The sequence below is a fragment of the Zea mays genome, chromosome 6, assembly GCF_902167145.1.
Source record: "Zea mays cultivar B73 chromosome 6, Zm-B73-REFERENCE-NAM-5.0, whole genome shotgun sequence".
Taxonomy (NCBI): Eukaryota; Viridiplantae; Streptophyta; class Magnoliopsida; order Poales; family Poaceae; genus Zea; species Zea mays.
Window position 1 is genome coordinate 123,288,444 of NC_050101.1, and position 17,932 is coordinate 123,306,375.

The 17,932-nt window shown below is 46.9% G+C and overlaps 1 protein-coding gene across 1 annotated transcript; it reads right to left on the reverse strand.

Annotated features, from left to right (window-relative positions):
* Positions 1–9,288: 9,288 nt before the first annotated feature.
* LOC100276455 (uncharacterized) lies at positions 9,289–14,261 on the reverse strand. The gene is made up of 6 exons (NM_001150243.2): positions 14,038–14,261; positions 12,779–12,805; positions 12,546–12,668; positions 12,139–12,379; positions 9,707–9,862; positions 9,289–9,616 (listed from the first exon to the last, which is right to left on the reverse strand). Exons 1-5 carry the CDS (start codon positions 14,091–14,093, stop codon positions 9,731–9,733), a joined length of 579 nt encoding a protein of 192 aa, NP_001143715.2. The 5' UTR covers positions 14,094–14,261; the 3' UTR covers positions 9,289–9,616; positions 9,707–9,730.
* Between the last annotated feature and the right edge of the window lie 3,671 nt (positions 14,262–17,932).

Genomic DNA, 17,932 nt, shown 5'->3' on the forward strand with positions numbered 1-17,932 from the left:
CTCTTCTTTTGATGCAAATATTGCAAATGAATATACTGAATGGGAAATATCAATGGATAAGATTTTTGCACGACGTCGTATATGTGATAGGCGAAAAATTAAAATTGTGGCTAGTACTTTAACGAATGATGCGTTAGTTTGGTGGAATAATTTGTATGACTATGAGAAACCACAAACTTGGACTGATGTAAAAGCACTAATGAGACAACAATTTGTTTCTATGGATGATACTAAAAATAATTTAAGTAATTCTACCGATATCATGCCTTCAGATAAATCTGAGTTGCCTTTGTTACAAGAAGATTGTCTTGTTGTTCCTTATGATAAAGAAGAGTTGTGTGATGATAATACTATTATTTCTATGCCACAACTAAAGAACAAACTTGATGTTGTTGCTTCTGATCCTATTAATTGTGCCAAAATTAGAACATTCAATCATATAACTAGTGTGCATGATGAGCTAAAATTGTTATCTTCTTTAAATACTTTGGGCTATATTGAATTTGATGTTCTATGTAATCTAAATAATTTAGAGGAGAAACTTTCTTTTAGTGCTAATTTACTATGGTTATCTAAACATACATATCATTTTATTGGAAGATATAATTGGAAAGGAGAATATATGGTACATCGAGTATATATTTGTTCAAATATGAATTCTCCTTTTGTCATAAAACAAAATGATCAACTAGAAGGCTGTGTTAAAGCTAACCATATCACGTCCAGTTCCACTTGTCCTTTTTTGTATGTTTTACAACAACAGGGTCAACTTCAAGAAGGGAAGCAAGGTTGGACGACATCAAGCACTACATCAACACCTTTTGCAGGCACCAACGACTTTGAGTCGAGGACGACTCAAAACCAAGAAGGGGAGAATGATGAATACATGGATGTCAACTATATAGTCAAGGCCCAATCAATCATAGAGTCCCAAGCTCAAGGGGAGTTGAAGTCCAGTTTATTCGCGAATCCGGTTAGGACTGCAAGAGTGTTCCTCACGAAAACGGACGCCCAGACCACATACGGACTCCGTTTTCGACGTTCTAGATATCGTTGGAAAGCTAAGAAGATAAGCTTTCCAACCCATCTGGTTTCACGTCAAAATATACACGGAACTGATGGGAATCGTCATAACAAGATGACGTCCAGAATCTGCCAGAAATTAACGACGCCTGTTTTTGGGCCTAAAGGACTTGTACATCCTAAGGAGATAAGCTCGGCAGCTCGGCCACCCCCTTGGCCACCGCCTGAGTCGAGAACGACTCCAATTCAAGTGGGGGTGAGGACATCTCTCCCATACAAATAATGCATGGACCGACAATACGAGCACGTGCATGACAGCTAAATCTCCAGGTTCGTTCTAACCTAATCAATTGTGTTTTAGAGCTTACGCTTGGTGCCATGGATGTTTTGATGATTAGGAACCTTGGAGAGGACCAACAAGGACTTGGGAGAGGCCAACATGTCAAGGAGGAGAAGCTAGGACGTTCACAACAAGAGAAAGCCAAGTCCGACTCAACTACGTCTCCACCTCGAAGTCCAGGACCAGTCTGCACTAAAATGAACGCCCAGGATGCATCCGAACTCCGATTAGGTTGGGCTTTATATGGATGGAAAGATAAGGAGATAAGCTTTCCAACCCAACTGGAACCACCTTAAAATTCATCCGGAGTCAACGGAAATCGTCGAAACAAGTCAGAGTTCAGATTCTGTTTTGGTGCTGCGACACCGTTTGTTGGGCTGTTGGGCCGTGTATCGTGTTGGAGCCCATTAGGGGTGCGACCAGGGGTTGTGCACGCCCCTAACCTCTATTTTACCAGCAGCCACCACCACATTAGGGTTTGGGTTTTGCTTAGATCATATCTGTCATCGAACAGTATCGCCGTTCATCGGTTTGTGAGACCACACCTCGTGATCAATGCAGTTTTGATTGCGTTCTTCCTGTTCTTGCTTGTGTTCTTGATTGCGCTTGCAGGGATAAGCCTTCGTGGCGAGGTCACTCGTGTGTCACGGGTGATAACCAACGGAGCAGTGGTGTAGTGATTGCGAGGAGCCGTTCGATCGGAGCCTTGGATCATCAACGTCGAGATCTCCACCCAATCAAGTTATCGTACCTCACGGAAGATCGGGCCTCGTTCTCTATCACCGCCCCTCGGTAGTGGATGGCTCCGGCATTGCTCGGAGTAGTATTGCCGCTGCAGCCAGATTCTGGCCGACCCCGCTGGAGGCCGGGGGCAACCTTGCCCTAGCATCGTCAACGATATGGCGCTGGACGTCTCGGACCCGATGACGCGCTTCTCCGGCGAGTGCTCGGCCTGCCCAATCCTGCTCGATGTTTTGCTGAAGCTGCACAAGTTGCCCTGCTTCCTCGTCGAGCTTGGCCTGCATGTCGCGGATTTGCTCGAGCTGTGTGTCCTGACCCCCCGCAGGGACTGGGACCACAGCTAGCTCCCGCAGGATGTCAACGCGAGGCACAGGCCCAGGGGGTTCGTCACCCTCCGGCATACCAAGGTGGTTGCCTTCGTCGTGACCCCCTAGATTGACGTGGAAACATTCGCGACTTGGGCCACAACCCTCGTCGTCAAGGCTGTGGCCATCATCGGAGCAATTGGAGAGGCAGTAGTCACATGCGGTCATGAAGTCTCGCATGGCACTAGGATTACTGAGCCCGGAGAAATCCCAACCAGAGTCAGGCTCGTCTTCTTCCTCGGATCCTGGGGGCCCATAGGTTGAGACGGCCGTTAGTCGGTCCCAGGTTGACCACATGTGGTACCCGGACGGTTAGGGTATGCCTTTACGAAAGCGCTCACCGAAGCGGGGTCGCTTGGTGGATCGAAGCTGAATCTAAAAGGCACAGGGTGGAAAACGGACGGTACCTCTTGATCGATGGACGGTGGCGAAGTCGCGTCGGGGACGGACTGCACCGTTATCTCAGGTACGAGGCTGACGTCCAGCAAGTCCTTCGCGAGTGTGCTGGCGTCATCAGTCCGCTTGGGGTTGGCACGTTGCAGGGAAACGACATCCGTCGTCGTCTCAGGTGCGAGGACAACGCCCGACATGTCCCCCGCTGGGGTGCCGGCGTCGTCGACTCGTTCGACAGCCGACGAGGTGCCGCCTCCTGCCTGGCCACGGTTGCCCCGCCTCCTCCTCCTGCGGCGAGGAAGGTGACGGGACAAACCCGGATGCTGCTCTTCCGCCACGGGGAGAAGACGTCGTCGAGTTCGCCGCCGCCGGGCGAGCTGACGACCGTCGTTGTTGCTGTCGCGCTGCGGGGGGAGGAGTACCATGTCGTAGCTGCCGTCGAGGGACATGAACTCGAGACTCCCGAAGCGGAGCACCGTCCCAGACTGAAGAGGTTGCTGAAGACTACCCATTTGGAACTCAACGGGAAGTTGTTCGTTAACACGCAGCAGGCCCCTACCTGGCGCGCCAACTGTCGGCGTTTCGACCCGGGGGGTCCCTGGACCGACGAGTAAATTTCTCGCTGCGTGTCCCAGCCCAGATGGGTTGGCGCGAGATGGAACACAAGGGAGAAACGCAGCTCGTATTATCTCGCACCAAGGGGGTGTGCTCGTAGTAGGGGTTACAAGCGTTCGCGAGAGAGAGAGTGAGCCTGTTCGTTAGCTCGTTCCTCCGTGCGACCCCCGCATGAAGGCCCTGGACCTCCCTTTTATAGATGCAAGGAGAGGATCCAGATGTACAATGGGGGTGTAGCTAGGCGCTAACGTGTCTGGCAGGGAAGTGCCTGAGCCCTATGTACATGCTAATGTGGCTGTCGGAGAGGTGCTAGAGCCCTGTGTACGCGGTAACGTGGCCGTCAGAGAAGTGCCTGAGCCCTGTAGAAGCACAGCTGTCGGTGCTGTTGGGATCTTGCTGACGTCTCCTTGCTTCCGTAGGGGGCTGAGAACCACCGTCGTCATGGATGCACGCGGGGAGCCATCATTACTTGTTACCGGGGCGAGCCAGATGGGACGCTGGTCTTGTTCCCCCGTAGCCTGAGCTAGCTAGGGGTAGGGTAATGATGTATCCCCCGTGGCGCGGTCGGTCCGAGCCCAAGGTCGGGCGAGGCGGAGTCTTCTCCTGAGGCCGAGGCCAGGGTCGGGCGAGGACGCGATTCCTCCCGAGGGGTTGAGGCCGAGCCCTGTGGTCGGGCGAGGCGGAGACCACCTTCCGAGGTTGAGGTTGAGGTCGAGCCCTGGGGTCGGGCGAGGCGGAGACCTCCTCCCAAGGCTGAGGCCTAGGGTCGGGCGAGGCGGAGCTTCCTGTTGTGCCTGAGGCTGAACTTGCTGTTGTCAGTCTTGCCCGAGTGGCTAGCACAGCAGTCAGAGCGGGGTGAGCGGCGCTGTTTTCCTGTCAGATCGGTCAGTGGAAGGGCAAAGTGACTGCGGTCACTTCGACCTTGCCGACTGAGGCGCGCGTGTCAGGATAAGGTGTCAGGCGATCCTCGCATTGAATGCGCCTGCGATACGGTCGGTTGGTGAGGTGATTTGGCCAAGGTTGCTTCTCGACGAAGCCTGCCCGAGCTGGGCCTCGGGCGAGCCGAGGGTGCGCCCACTGCCTGAGGAGGCCCTCGGGCGAGGCGTGAATTCGTCCGGGACTACTATTCCCGCCCGAGGTCGGGGTCGGGCGAGGCGAGATTGCGTCCCTTGGTTGGCGAGGCCTTGACCTGAACCGTGCCCATCAGTCTTTGTGGTTTGTGCTGAGGGTGGTTACCAGCCGTGTGTAGGAGTGTTGGGGGTACCCCTAATTACGGTACCCGACAATTTGGGTTTCATCTCATGTCTTGGACTTTTGCATGTTATTGTAGATCTTTTGTGAGTCTTGTAATGTCTTCTTGAGGTGTTCATCTTGATCACCACTTTTCCTTCGTACAAGTCTAACAGTCGATTTGATTATCACTCATACCCTCAGGGAACAAGGATACCCGAATTTGCAAAAAAATTGGGTGACCACGGTAAGAGCACACATGAGTACATAGGCCAGTTCCTAGCAAAGTTAGGAGAATTGGCCAATACAGAGGCGTTCTGTGTTTGTTTATTTTTATTGTCTCTGACTGGGACTGTATTCGACTAGTACGCCACGCTACCTCCTAACTTTATTTTTCGTGGGGAGATTTAGAGCAAAGATTTCATGATCATTTTTTCTCCGGTGATTATGAGCTAGACCTGGTAGACTTAGTAGCTCTACAACAAGGGAAAGATGAATCGGTCAATGACTACATCCGGAGGTTCCGGGACACGAGAAATTGATGTTGCCAATTTCACATTGCAGAAAAATAACTAGCGGGATTAGCTTTTAATGGGATGTAGTACTATTTAAAGGAAAGATGAGAACATATTTCATGACACATATCTATAGTACCCTCGCGACCACATAAGAGATGGAAACCAAAGGCCGCCGAAACAAATCAAGCGACCACAAAAATAGAAGACAAAACAACAGTTGTACAACTCTCTGCAGGTATGGCGGACCGTCCACCTCCAGCAGCTGGACCGTTTGAGCCTAGCACGGACTGTCCGAACCCTGAGTCCGGACTGTCCGCGCCTACCCCTATGGATGACAATGAGCTTTAAATTTTACACTATAAGATTTAAGAATCAGATCGGATTAGGATCGGGCCCTATTTCTATTCATTTTTGAACTAACATTTATTTAGGGTCTTACCATTTTGTAAAGAAGCATTTGGATCGCGATCCATTACCACCCCAGGCGAGAGACACAGTCATGGCTCGGCCGAGGCTGACCTCGGGCGGGAGAAGCAGTCACGGCTCGCCCGAGGCTAACCTCGGGCGGGATACACAGTCACGGCTCGCCTGAGGTTGGCCCCAGGCGGGAGACGCAGTCATGGTTCGCCTGAGGTTGACACCGGGTGGGAGACACAGTCACAGCTCATCCGAGGCCAATCCCGAGCAGAAGACACAGTCACAGCTCACCCGAGGTTGACCCCGAGTGGGATACACAGTCACGACTCGCTTGAGGCCAACCCTGGGTGGGAGACGCAGTCACGACTCATCCGAGGTTGACCCCGGGCGGGAGACACAGTCCCAGAGAAGCAGCGCATTTCCGACTCGCCTGAGGGCATCTCGGGCGATGATCTGGAATGTGATATATGCTTATTGAGTCAAAATGAATCTTTTGGCCAAAAATGCAAACACTCACTGCTATGTTAACTATTAATTAATGTTGAAATCCCCTTATGTTCTTGCAGAAAGGAGGCCCACAAGAACTTCAACAACAAGAGCTTCAACAACAAAATCGAAGGTTGGAGCCGTGAGAAGAGGGTGCCTCTTCAACTTTATGCATGCTTGGAATGATATAATTTTACCATGCATTTGCATCGTGAGTACCCTTATTGTTCTAATACCTAGTCAATATCGTTCTTCTATAGAAAATCAATAGTTAATTATTAACTGAGTTCAATGATATGTAATATCGAACGTGCAGAATGTGAATGTTCTGAGGACCAAATTCTTGGTAGAATTATTGAAGTACAAGGACAATGAATCGAAAGACAACATTCTAGAAGAAATACAAGAAATTATTAGGCACATCAGAGTTTAGTTGGTTTTTAGATATACAATAGTTATGATATTATTTGTAATGATACTCAACTTTTTCATAAAGTCACTCCTCACCCGAGGCCAACCTCGGGCAGGAGACACAGTCATGGCTCGCCCGAGTCCAACTCCAGGCAAGAGACGCAGTCACGGCTCGCCCGAGGCTAACCTCGGGCGGGAGACGCAATCACGACTCGCCCAACACCAACCCTAGGTCGGGGACGCAGTCACGCGTCGCCCGAGGCCAACCTCGAGTGGGAGACACAGTCACGCCGCGTCCGAGGCCATCCTCGGGCGGGAGACGCAGTCACGGCTCGCCCGAGGCCAACCTCGGGCGGGAGACGCAATCACGACTCGCCCAACGCCAACCCTAGGCGAGGGGCGCAGTCACGCCTCGCCCGAGGCCAACCTCGGGCGAGAGACGCATCACTCCTCGTCCGAGGCCAACCCCGGGCGGGAGACGCAGTCACGCCTCGCCCGAGGCCAACCTCGGGCGGGAGACACGGTCACAGCTCATGAGGGTAACCTCGGGCGGGAGACGCAGTCACGCCTCATCCGAGGCCAACCTCGAGAGGTAACTGTTACAACCTACACGATTGATTTGGCATGTAATTACCAGAAGGCCATTTGTGTTCCGTTGTAACGCACGGGCACCATACTAGATAGTTCTTCTTTACGTCGTCTAGATATGCGTAGGTGATAAGCATTTAACGAATAGTTTGTTTAAATGATGTAATCAGTCTACCACGTTGTAATCTGCAATGAGCACCATACTAGATAGTTGGTGTTGCAGAGATTAATAAGCATATTCCCAACAGTTACCTCATATAGATAGATCTTGTTTAAATGAGGTAATCAGTTTACCACGTCGCTTCAAGAACATAGATATGCGCAGGTAATAAACATTTAACGAATAATTTGTGTTCTGTTGCAAACGTATGGACACCATACTATATGTAAATATAAATATATAAAAAAGAAAAGAAACCAAGAGAATAAAAAAACATTAGCTTTTTTTGGGGCGACAAAGAACATTACCTACGCTAATGCTCTCTTGGGTGTCAGCCCACCACTAGTTACAGATGGGCCGGGCCCGATAATTTGATCCTCCTAGCTCTCGGTGTCCTGTACCTGTATGTATTAATGTATCTGCCGCCCGTTTAAATAAAGGGTAAAATCATAAGGCGAAAATCTCATACGTTGATTTCTATGCCGACAAAATACCAAAAGTTCCTCGCTAAAATTTAGATCACTCCCTTGGTGATAACAATGGCTCATAGGTGCAGACAAAGAAATAATCTCGTCTACGGGTGTCAGGCGCAGATGTTTAGCCTAGTTCATGTACCCAGAATTAAAATTAGAGCATTTTTGTTTTGATCACAATCTATAGATGGGATTAGATGTGTTTAAATCTATAACAAGTCAAAATTATTTACAATTTTTTTGTAATCTCATCCAATATATGTGGAATAGAAATAATTGAATAAGGCCTTACTTGGCATAAATTCCATGCTGCCATGAGCTAGAAGGATTTTTTTTTCAATTACTAAGAACAAAACCCTTCACTACTAAGCATTTCTAAGAGACTAGCCAAATGACTCGTCAAGTCAAATTTTGGCTAATCAACAGCAAAATAACTCTTCAACATACTAGCCATCTAACTTGCTAATCTATTTGATTCTCTAATTTGACTTCCTCGCTAGCTAAACTTGGCTAGTCACTCTAACTAGCAAAACTAGATAGTCTGTTGGAGTGAAACACTATATATAAAATGTAATCTTTATGTAAAGGTAAATAAAGTCAAATAGAGAGCCAAAAATAAAAAGTCTCTTGCAGATACTCTTACTAGGTCTAGATAGGGCGTGAAAAAATAAAAATAAAAAGACTGAGCGATTGTAGGACAAGATAAACCCTTCCGAAAAGCCCGTTTGACTTTCATTCCTCATCTTACGGATAAAATAGAAGATTCACGACCCTAGACGAAACCTAAATCTAAATAAGAGGTGTTTAGTTTGTAAGGACTAAAAATTATTTGGTTTATAGGAACTAATTTTTAATCCTTTTATTTTATTCCGTTTTAGTCCCTAAATTGTTAAGTATTTAGTAATTTAAGAACTAAAGTGAAATAAGATAGAGAAATTAAAAATTAATCTTTAGAAATCAAACACCCCTAAATGATGATATGAAAGAGGGAAGAAAAGAGACTACAAATAGGCTATAAACTAATAGTCTTAGAGCATCTCCAACAACGTAACCTATAAAAATGTCTTATAATTTGAAAATAAGTATATTTTATAGAATTTAGGGCACCAACAAAACACCTCGCTTCAACAGTGAAGCCCCAAATCTAGATTATAGGGCAGCCCACTACGGTGTAGTATATTTGAGTCACTTGAGAGGGTGCCCTATAGTTTTTTGACAAAAATTTATGAAATATGGCACTGTTGGAGTAGTTTTTCCTATATAGAGCCCCATATTTCAATTTGAGGCACTAGTTTGAGGCATTATTGGAGATGCTCTTATACACGAGAACCAAAAAAATCCGTGAGAGACAAGTGAACCATGTATTAACTATAAAGGACTAACCATTATATACCATTATATATATCAGCTATAAGGTGGGCTGCAAAGATCCACCTTGCTCTAAGTCATTGTAGAAGAGCCCTGTACAAAAATTGTGACGATGATAACGGTGTTGGCACTCTATGCATTAGCACATGTTAAGTTTCTTCATAGAAGCTCGAACTCCCTCATATTTCAGTTATCTAAAAGTAGCATTCAATTACAAAAATACGAAAGCCAAACTGAAAATCAAGGCTCGCTCCTTGCTAAAGATGTAGTAAAACGGGTGATAAGGACACCATCCAAAAAGCACATAAACGATTAACGCTAGCATCTACCTCCATTTACACAGTCCACAATTGCTCTAGAACTCATCATTATGTAGTAGCAGTGGATGTAACAAGGTACAATATTCAGAGTCAGAAATATGGGAATGTCGTCTTCAGTCCGACGCAACTATAGCTTGCATGAGGCTCGTGAGCAAGGTCATCTTCAAACTGTCAAGGAGAAGCTCGAAACTGAAAAACCACGATAGAAAACAACATACTGGAAAAAAATCATCGCCTTCACATTACGACTCCACTGACCTGCTGAGTGGATTTTGAACTGGTTTAGTATCTGTAGTTTTTGTCGTAGAAGGGATTTTCGCCCCACGATTCTCTCTCGGCTTTAGCTCGATTTTCAGCCTCTCCATCCTCCAAGTTCAACCGCTTTGTGTTCCTTGACTTCGAAGACTTCGTAGACTGCAATTAAGTAATTATCAAGTGGCTGTGGTGGTGATTAAACCAAGAGATGGGGCACAAATAATTGATATATAGAGCATGCGAATGCATGTGTCGAAGTTCCACCCACATTTCCCAGCAATTGCATACAGTACTGTAATAGGCAAAACCGCATATGACCATACCGCCTTGGATAATACTAACACACGACTAAAGTCCAATAAATATGATTCATACTTGTAAGCAGATTTGCAAGAAAGTGGCAGCATTAGCAGCAATGTATCAGCCTTGCATTAGCTAAGAAGAATGACGTTACTGAAGGGAAATACTCCATTAGTTTATTTGCAATAATTTCAGTTAACACTAGCATGTCTACTTCGATTACACACTTGTTTAATACCCTGATTTACCATATGTCCATGTATCTTCTTCAGAAAAGTGTAATTAATGGCATGGACAAAGTAAAAAAAAAAGACTTCTTCTGGCAAGGGAGTATTGTCAAGACATAAAATACCATTTAGTGAAATGGACAACAGTTTGTGCTAATGAAAAAAGAAAGGCGGTTTAGGGCATTAGGCATAAAAGACCTCAGGAAGCTTAATATCAGCCTCTTAGTCAAGTGGTGGTGGAAACATGAACATAAAAAGGGATTCTGGCAACAAATTGCCAATGGTAAATATGTTGAAGTGCAATCCATTTGTCTGATAACTAAAAAGCATGACAAGTTTCCAGTTTAGATAGATCTGCTAAAAATCAAGCCAATCTATCTTCTGTGAAGGGGAGTTTTGATGAGGAATGTTGAAAAAGACTGTTTTGGAGGGACCCTTGATTGAATGAAGATTTCTTGCTTCATAAATATCACATTTTGATCTGTTTATGTGAGCAGTAAGTTATCTCTGTTAGAAAAGCCAAAGAGGAGGATTTCCAGTAAATTAGGAATTGGCTTCCTTGGGACATTCGGTCTATTTGGCAGCAGATCCAATCTCTAAACAAAAAGGTTGTGGTTCAGGAGGACAATGGTGTTATCTCCTGTAAGTTTGACAAAAATGGCAGTTTCACCATTAAGTCTGTACAATGCTTTTGACGTTGAATGAGGCTGGCAATAATTATAGGATGCTATGCAAAGGTGGAATTCCAGCAAACATCAAAATCTTCTTATGGCTGCTGGAAAATAATGTGGCACTCACTGAAGATAATTTGATAAAAAGACAACAGTCAGGTAACCCCGAGTGTTGTTTCTGTGACAATGATGAAAGCACATATTTTCTTCACATGTAACACCTCTAAAGTTGTTTGGGCGGTGGTTGCCAAAGCTATTGGTGCCTCTGACCTCCCAACTAATTTACAGCAATTTTGGGTTTCGATCAAAAAGTGGCTGCCGAATGGTGAGAAGTTTTATACCATTGGCATTGCTGCAATCTGTTGAGCTATTTGGAAAACCAGGAACAAAGCTTGTTTTGAAAAGACGATAAAAATCACTGTGGAAATTATATGTTATGCATGTGGTCTAATGAATTACTGGACAGGTCTTTATCCTAAAGAGACTCAGGAGGAGCTTGCGGAAAGCATCAACATAATGCTATGGGTGCCGGGTGGCGACACTTATTTTGGCCGACTCCAAGAATAAACAGCTCCAGATACAAGACTCCATAGGGCCGTGTGGATGGTGCTGATGCGATATGAAGATGTGTGACCCAAGAGTCACAAGCACTGTGTGTGTTGCATCCAGGATGCATAGTGTTTTGGCAATTTGCATATTATGTTGTCCGGTTGGCTGTAATCCCTGATACTTTTGTAGTCTTAAACTGTTACATTCAGTAGGTGTCTGCTTTGGTCGGCATTGATGCTCTGAATCAGAGAATTATGCTTCGCACATGCAGCAAGGGTTGATGTTCTGAATACCATTTGTAACACCATATGTCCAAAATATACTTACATAGCCCAGCTCCGCAGGACCCACACATACAGGTAGCACCTCTCTTACACTTCCGTCATCACTTTGTGTAAAATGGTTAATCCGGAGGTGCTACATTTGGAGTGACAAGGATTATAAGCTGGTCCTCACCCTCCTAAACTTCCAAGGTGGCCCTAAACCCACCAACTACAACTCCTCATGTGCCACGTGGGCCAACAACACGGTTACTACAGCTTCTAACGGACTGGGGTGTCACAGTTCTCTTCTGGTTTCTTCTTTACCTTTATACTTTCAAACTGCTGTATTTCCACTATGTCATAATGGAAATGGGGTGTCCCTCAGTTCAAAAAGAAAAAAAATAATCGGTTCAGAACAAGAGTACCTTGCTGATGAGCTTCTCAAATGCTTCTGGTCCGTTTTGTTCAATATATCTCTCTGCAGCTGACAGAACATCATCAGATTTACCTAGCTTCTCATTTCTTGGAATGTACCATATGTTCACTATTTGGCGGTTCACAAACATTGGCCGCACAAAATGGTCGTAAACATAGGCAGCACCATTGAACCAAGGCAAGACCAACCAGCAGTTAAAGAACAGCTTTGCATACGACCAAAATGGAAGCCTGCAAACAAAGATCTAAAGTAAGCATATTTAGTTTTCTATTCACCAACTTGTTGCACTAAACAGCTATATCCATGTACCACCAGTAATGTTTCCAAATAATCACGAAGCCCACCCAAAGAACATAAAATTGAACACATTGGGACATGACCACAAGTGTTATTTACCACTCGATAATTGGAGCAAAAGTTAGCTCAAACAAAGTGATAAACGAGTACAACACCCAGTAAGTGAGCCACTGCTGATCATCTACAGGATTTTTTGTCTCTATAGCTCTAACAGAAGCATATCTGCAAAGGTGCCAAAACAGAAAGTGGTTAGAAATATAACAATACTGCTCACAAAGTATCAAGAGGAAAAAACCTACAGACTGTCAATTAACAACAAAGGTGATACTTACAGAGGATAAGCAAGTGATATGAGTGGCCTGAAAAAAAAACAGAAAAAGTCAGTATCACCAGAAAAAACACTGTCAATCGAACTATCGAAGGGCCACCAGAAATTTAGAATTTACATTGACAGCATTTGGTAACCTATCTCAGACATATAGCTAACAGCTTCCATATTTACTTCCTAGAGTAAGATCTGTATCCCGAATAATACAGTATGTGGCATTGTCATTTATATTAAAAAAAATCATTCAGTTGAAGTCAGCTCCATCACCCCTAATCCATGAGAATGAAAATGCAGGTGAGTATGATGCCGCTGTACTAGTTCAGATGACAGCAAGGCCAACTGTTGTTTAATACATCGATTATTTCCAGAACATTCTGAACTAATGGTATCTAACCTAATGCTAATAAACCACTTATGTCTGCAGCTTTCTGTCTGCAGCATGAAAACTTTCACATTGGGTGCACAAAGGCTCCCCATAAATAAAAAATTATATAGTAGTGACACAATCTTATGTAGAGGATCCAGCTAACCAGGGAATGTAGCTAGCAACGAAACTGGGGGCCAAGCTCCAGAAGCACAACATGGTGGATTTCAACAGAACAAAATGGCACACAAACGACTAAACAAGACAAAATATTACACCACGAGCAAAATCACAAAACATTGAAATCAGGATACTGACCAGTAACACAAATGGAAGTTCAAGACCCAGCATTGAAACCTTGAAATATCTGGTGTAATGGGGTTGAACTTTTGAACTAAATTTGAAGGGTTTGGACTCCAATACCACTATACAAACAGTTTTACCATCCCTATTGGTTACTGATGTATCATCTACAGAAGAAAAAGGAAACTTTTAGTAGTGAGTTTCCTTCCACGATTGTTGGTATGATTTTGCGGTAAAACCCAGCCTGAAGCCTGCCAATCAATTGACCGAGGCACTAAAATCCCATCACAAAATCAAGTATTTAGCCACACTACACATCGGACAGTTTCATGGCAGCACCGAGATCCCCGGGAAGAGGGAACCTAAACGCGTTCATCCATAGCAACCCAACAGCCCGCAACGGAAGAAAGATTCCCGTCGCGCACACTTTCCCCATGCCGCTTGGTGCAGAAACAACCGAGATCAACCTCGCTCGCTCGCTCGTAAAGAATCTACGTCGAACCCTAGGAAAAAAACACCGCGGGAAAACGCTACATATGCAAGAATCAATGAATCGTCTGTGGGCGAAAACAGAAGGAATGGGAAAAAAATCATACCCGGCAAGGACATCGAAGTTATTGGCCAGCACCTTGAGGAAAGATCCGGACCCCATCTTGCTCCCTGCTCTTCCTCCAGTAGAACAGAACTATTGCTTTTGCTCTCCCCCTGCCCTGATGCCGCTGCAGCTAAAACCTGGAAGCGCGTGCAGAAATAGACTCGGGTTCTCGCGAGCGGCGAGCCAGTCGTTGGGGGCTGCTGCCTGGCTGGTGTAGTGGAGGCGTGGAGGCTGGAGCTCGCTCGCTCTCTCTCTCTCCCTGTCTCAACGTTTCTCTCTGTGGCCGTCGGTGGCCCCACAGAGTCAATGCGGAAGAAATGTATGCGTATGCGGCCACCCACCGTCTCGCCGTTCGAGGGCCAGACGGCAGACCTGAGATTTCGATGGCTGCAGGGGAACATAAAAAATTGGACCTCGTGTACAAGTATAATACTTTTATTCTAAAATAAAATTTGTTTTAGAAAATATTAGATTTATACAATAGTTAATATATGTATAGATTCATTCTCATTCATTTTGATATAGATATAAACCAATAGATAAAATAACTACTATTTTAGAACGAAGAAAGTGTTTTTATATACATATATACAATTTTATATTATATCGATAATAATTAATGTGATATCAAAGCCACCAATGATTATGTTGATATCATTCTTATTTAATATTTTTACCTAAGGTGTCTAAATCATTCAATCGTTCTTGAGAGATTTTAGACCTCAAATAGTTCTTTTGTTATTTCAACATCGAAAAACTCCTTTCAATTGATGTCACCATTACAGGTATAGTAATAAGATGTAAATAAGATTCGATAAGCTGTAGAAACATAAGGATATGAATTCATCTTATTGACACACTCAAATATCTCCATGGAAGATAAGAGTGGTTTTGGCAAGCTTAACATTAACTCATAGATTAAATTATTTAACTCAACATTAGCTATCATGTTAGCTATACAATTAACTGTATGAGGTGGGGCCCTTAGGATTTAGGGGCCTAGAGCGGCCGCACTGGTGGCCCTATGCCCAAAGCTGGCGTCGTGTCGTCCGCCGTTCGTGGCATCTACTCTTGGGAATGATCTCCGAAGGTTCATGTCGTTCAGAACCCACGACCCACATGGGTACATTGTCTGAGCCTAATTATAGGGGACAGATATCCCCCGGGTCCACTGGAAGGATAAAAGACCTCACGAAAGGCCCGAAGGCCCAATAATTCGTAAGGTCATCCCTTCGTGGGCCTGGGGAAGAACGACCAGTGAAGCAGATCGACACAAGGCCGGATCGGCGCGAGCCCAGACGGCCCAACAACGTCGGGCAAGTAACCACAGCAGAGACCCGACTTTCCCGCGCTGGAGCCCCGTATGACGGAGCCAAGCGAGGATGAGTCGGCAGAACTATAGGAAGATAGACTTAATCAGTTCACTATCTCTTAGGTGCACATTGTTATCATATCCGCATGTATTGCCTCACGGTCGAATATATAAGGCCTAGGGGGCACCCCTTCAGAACGATCGATCTCACTACTCAGCCATCCACCCCAACTCTCTACATTCTAGCTTTAAAGAGCTCCTTTGTAATCCACCACATAAAGCATTCTCACCAGAACGTAGGGTGTTACGCATCTCAAAGCGGCCCGAACCTGTAAACACTGTCCATTGTTCCTCGTGCGTCCGGCACGAACCATTTAGCTACAGTCGGCGACACCGTCCTACTCCTAAAAACACCTTGAGAGGCAACCCCGGGTGTGCGGTCGGACCCAAAACACCGACAGCTGGCGCACCAGGTAGGGGGTGTGTCGTCGATCTAAGCTAGCTCAATGGCCGTCACCTTCCACCGCAAGATCACCCTCCGCCCCGGATCTATGTTCTGCTTTGGAACTATCTCATCCATAGCAGATGAAGAAGGAACTCTACATCGCATCGCAGATCCGCCAAGTAAGAAGTCTCCCCCAACAAACTTCGAGAATATCGGAGTAAGGAAGGAAAAAGCGCAACCTCCAGTGCTCCGAAAAAAATCGCCTTCAGCAAGCCAAGGACCGAGGGCCCGCTGACCCGGAAAACTCCACTGTCTACTTCCCCGACGAAAGAATGGACACAAATCGCAAGGAAGAAAGAAACAAATAAAACCGGGAGGAAGCAAGTTGTTCTTTCCGTGCCTCCGCCCTCAAAGGAGAACAGAAAGAAGATCGCCACGACAACCGCACCATTCTACTCCGACGTCCTCTTCATCGGGAGAGTGGAGTCGCCCCTCGTCTCCGACGACGAGCCGACCGTGCCCGGAGAAGAACCACCTCAGCGGGAATCCCTCCGACGGAGGAACCGGCGCCGAAATATCCGGCGACATCACGAGGCCGGAGAGCGGGACCCGGAGCAGCCTGTCTCGCGAGACGAGGTCTCAGAGATAGGGGAAACTCCGGAGGAACGCGTCTTCAGAGAACGAAGGAACTCCCGACGGCGTGATCGCCGACGAGCTCAGGAACAAGCCGAGCAGGAGGCAAGGCAACGTCGAGAAAATCCACTCTTCGGGAGCCATGAACACGCCGAGTAAAGTCGGAGGGGTACTAGCTCGGATAGCTGAGGGACTCCCTCAGACTCCCGACGCCGAGGGCTATCGACGATTGTTCACCCAAGCAGCCAATCATCTTCTACCTCTCGCTCACCCGCCGAACGACCTACGACACACCATCAACAGCCGTTGGGACGCGCGAAGCTCCATCAATGCTTCGCGTGAACGACGACATGAGAACGATATCCGCCGCCGGGAGGAGTACGACAGGGATCATGGCATACCAGCTCGGAGTCAGGCCACCAGAACTGAGTCGGCAGCGGCCTCGACTGGCGGTACTACCCGGGGACGGTCGAAGAACCACAACAACCACTCCCCTCCCCGGGACAGACATCATCCCCGACGACAAGAAGGCACGTGTGTAGTGTTTGCCCTTACTCCACGCCTTAGGGCCATTCAATGGCCCCCTAACTTCAAGGTATCCAATGTCGACAAATATGAACCTAAGCAGGATCCAGGAGGCTGGCTGGCCGTCTACACCACCGCTGCTCGAGCTGCCGGGGCGTCCGAGGACGTAATGACCGCATACTTACACATTGTCCTCGGGCAAGACGCGCTACAATGGTTGTGACATCTACCCCGACACTGCATCGATGACTGGAGCGACTTCAGTCGACGCTTCACTGCCAACTTTCAGTCCCTCTCCGACAAACCAGCGCAACCATGGGACCTCAAATCCATCAAGCGTCGGGGGGACGAAACTCTCCGGTCGTACCTCAAGAGGTTCTAGACCATGAGAAATCGTATCCCCGAGGTCACGGAGGCGGCCGTGATCGAGGACTTCTACAGAGGATCCAACGACTCGGCCTTCGTCCGAGCCATATTGCAGAAGGCGCCGACTACCTCCGAGCAACTTTTCCGAGAATCCAACCTCTACATCACCGCCGACGAGCGAGCTCAGGACCTCATCGGGGGAGCGAAGCCCACACCGGCAGCACCACGACGCGACACGAACCAGCAACCCGACAAACGCTGGGAGAAGAGGCCTCGCGAAGAAGTGCACGCCGTCGGACCACCTGCCTCTCGCGCCAGAGGAGGACCTCGCGGAGGCGAACGCACACTGGACGACATCCTCGACGCCCAGTGCCCGTACCACAAGGACATGTGCCACACCCTTTGGAACTGCAGAGAATTCAAGCACTCCGTCGGACATGGCCGGCCCTTCCAACCTCTACATCCTCCTCCGCCGCGGGGAGGACCAGGAGAACCGTGACAACCCCAGCAGCAGGAGGAGGGAGGAGGTGGAGTGTTCTCGTGCGTTGACAGAGAGGTCAACGTCATCTTCGGCGGACACGGATCGCAGGAGAACAGAAGACAACAAAAGCTCAA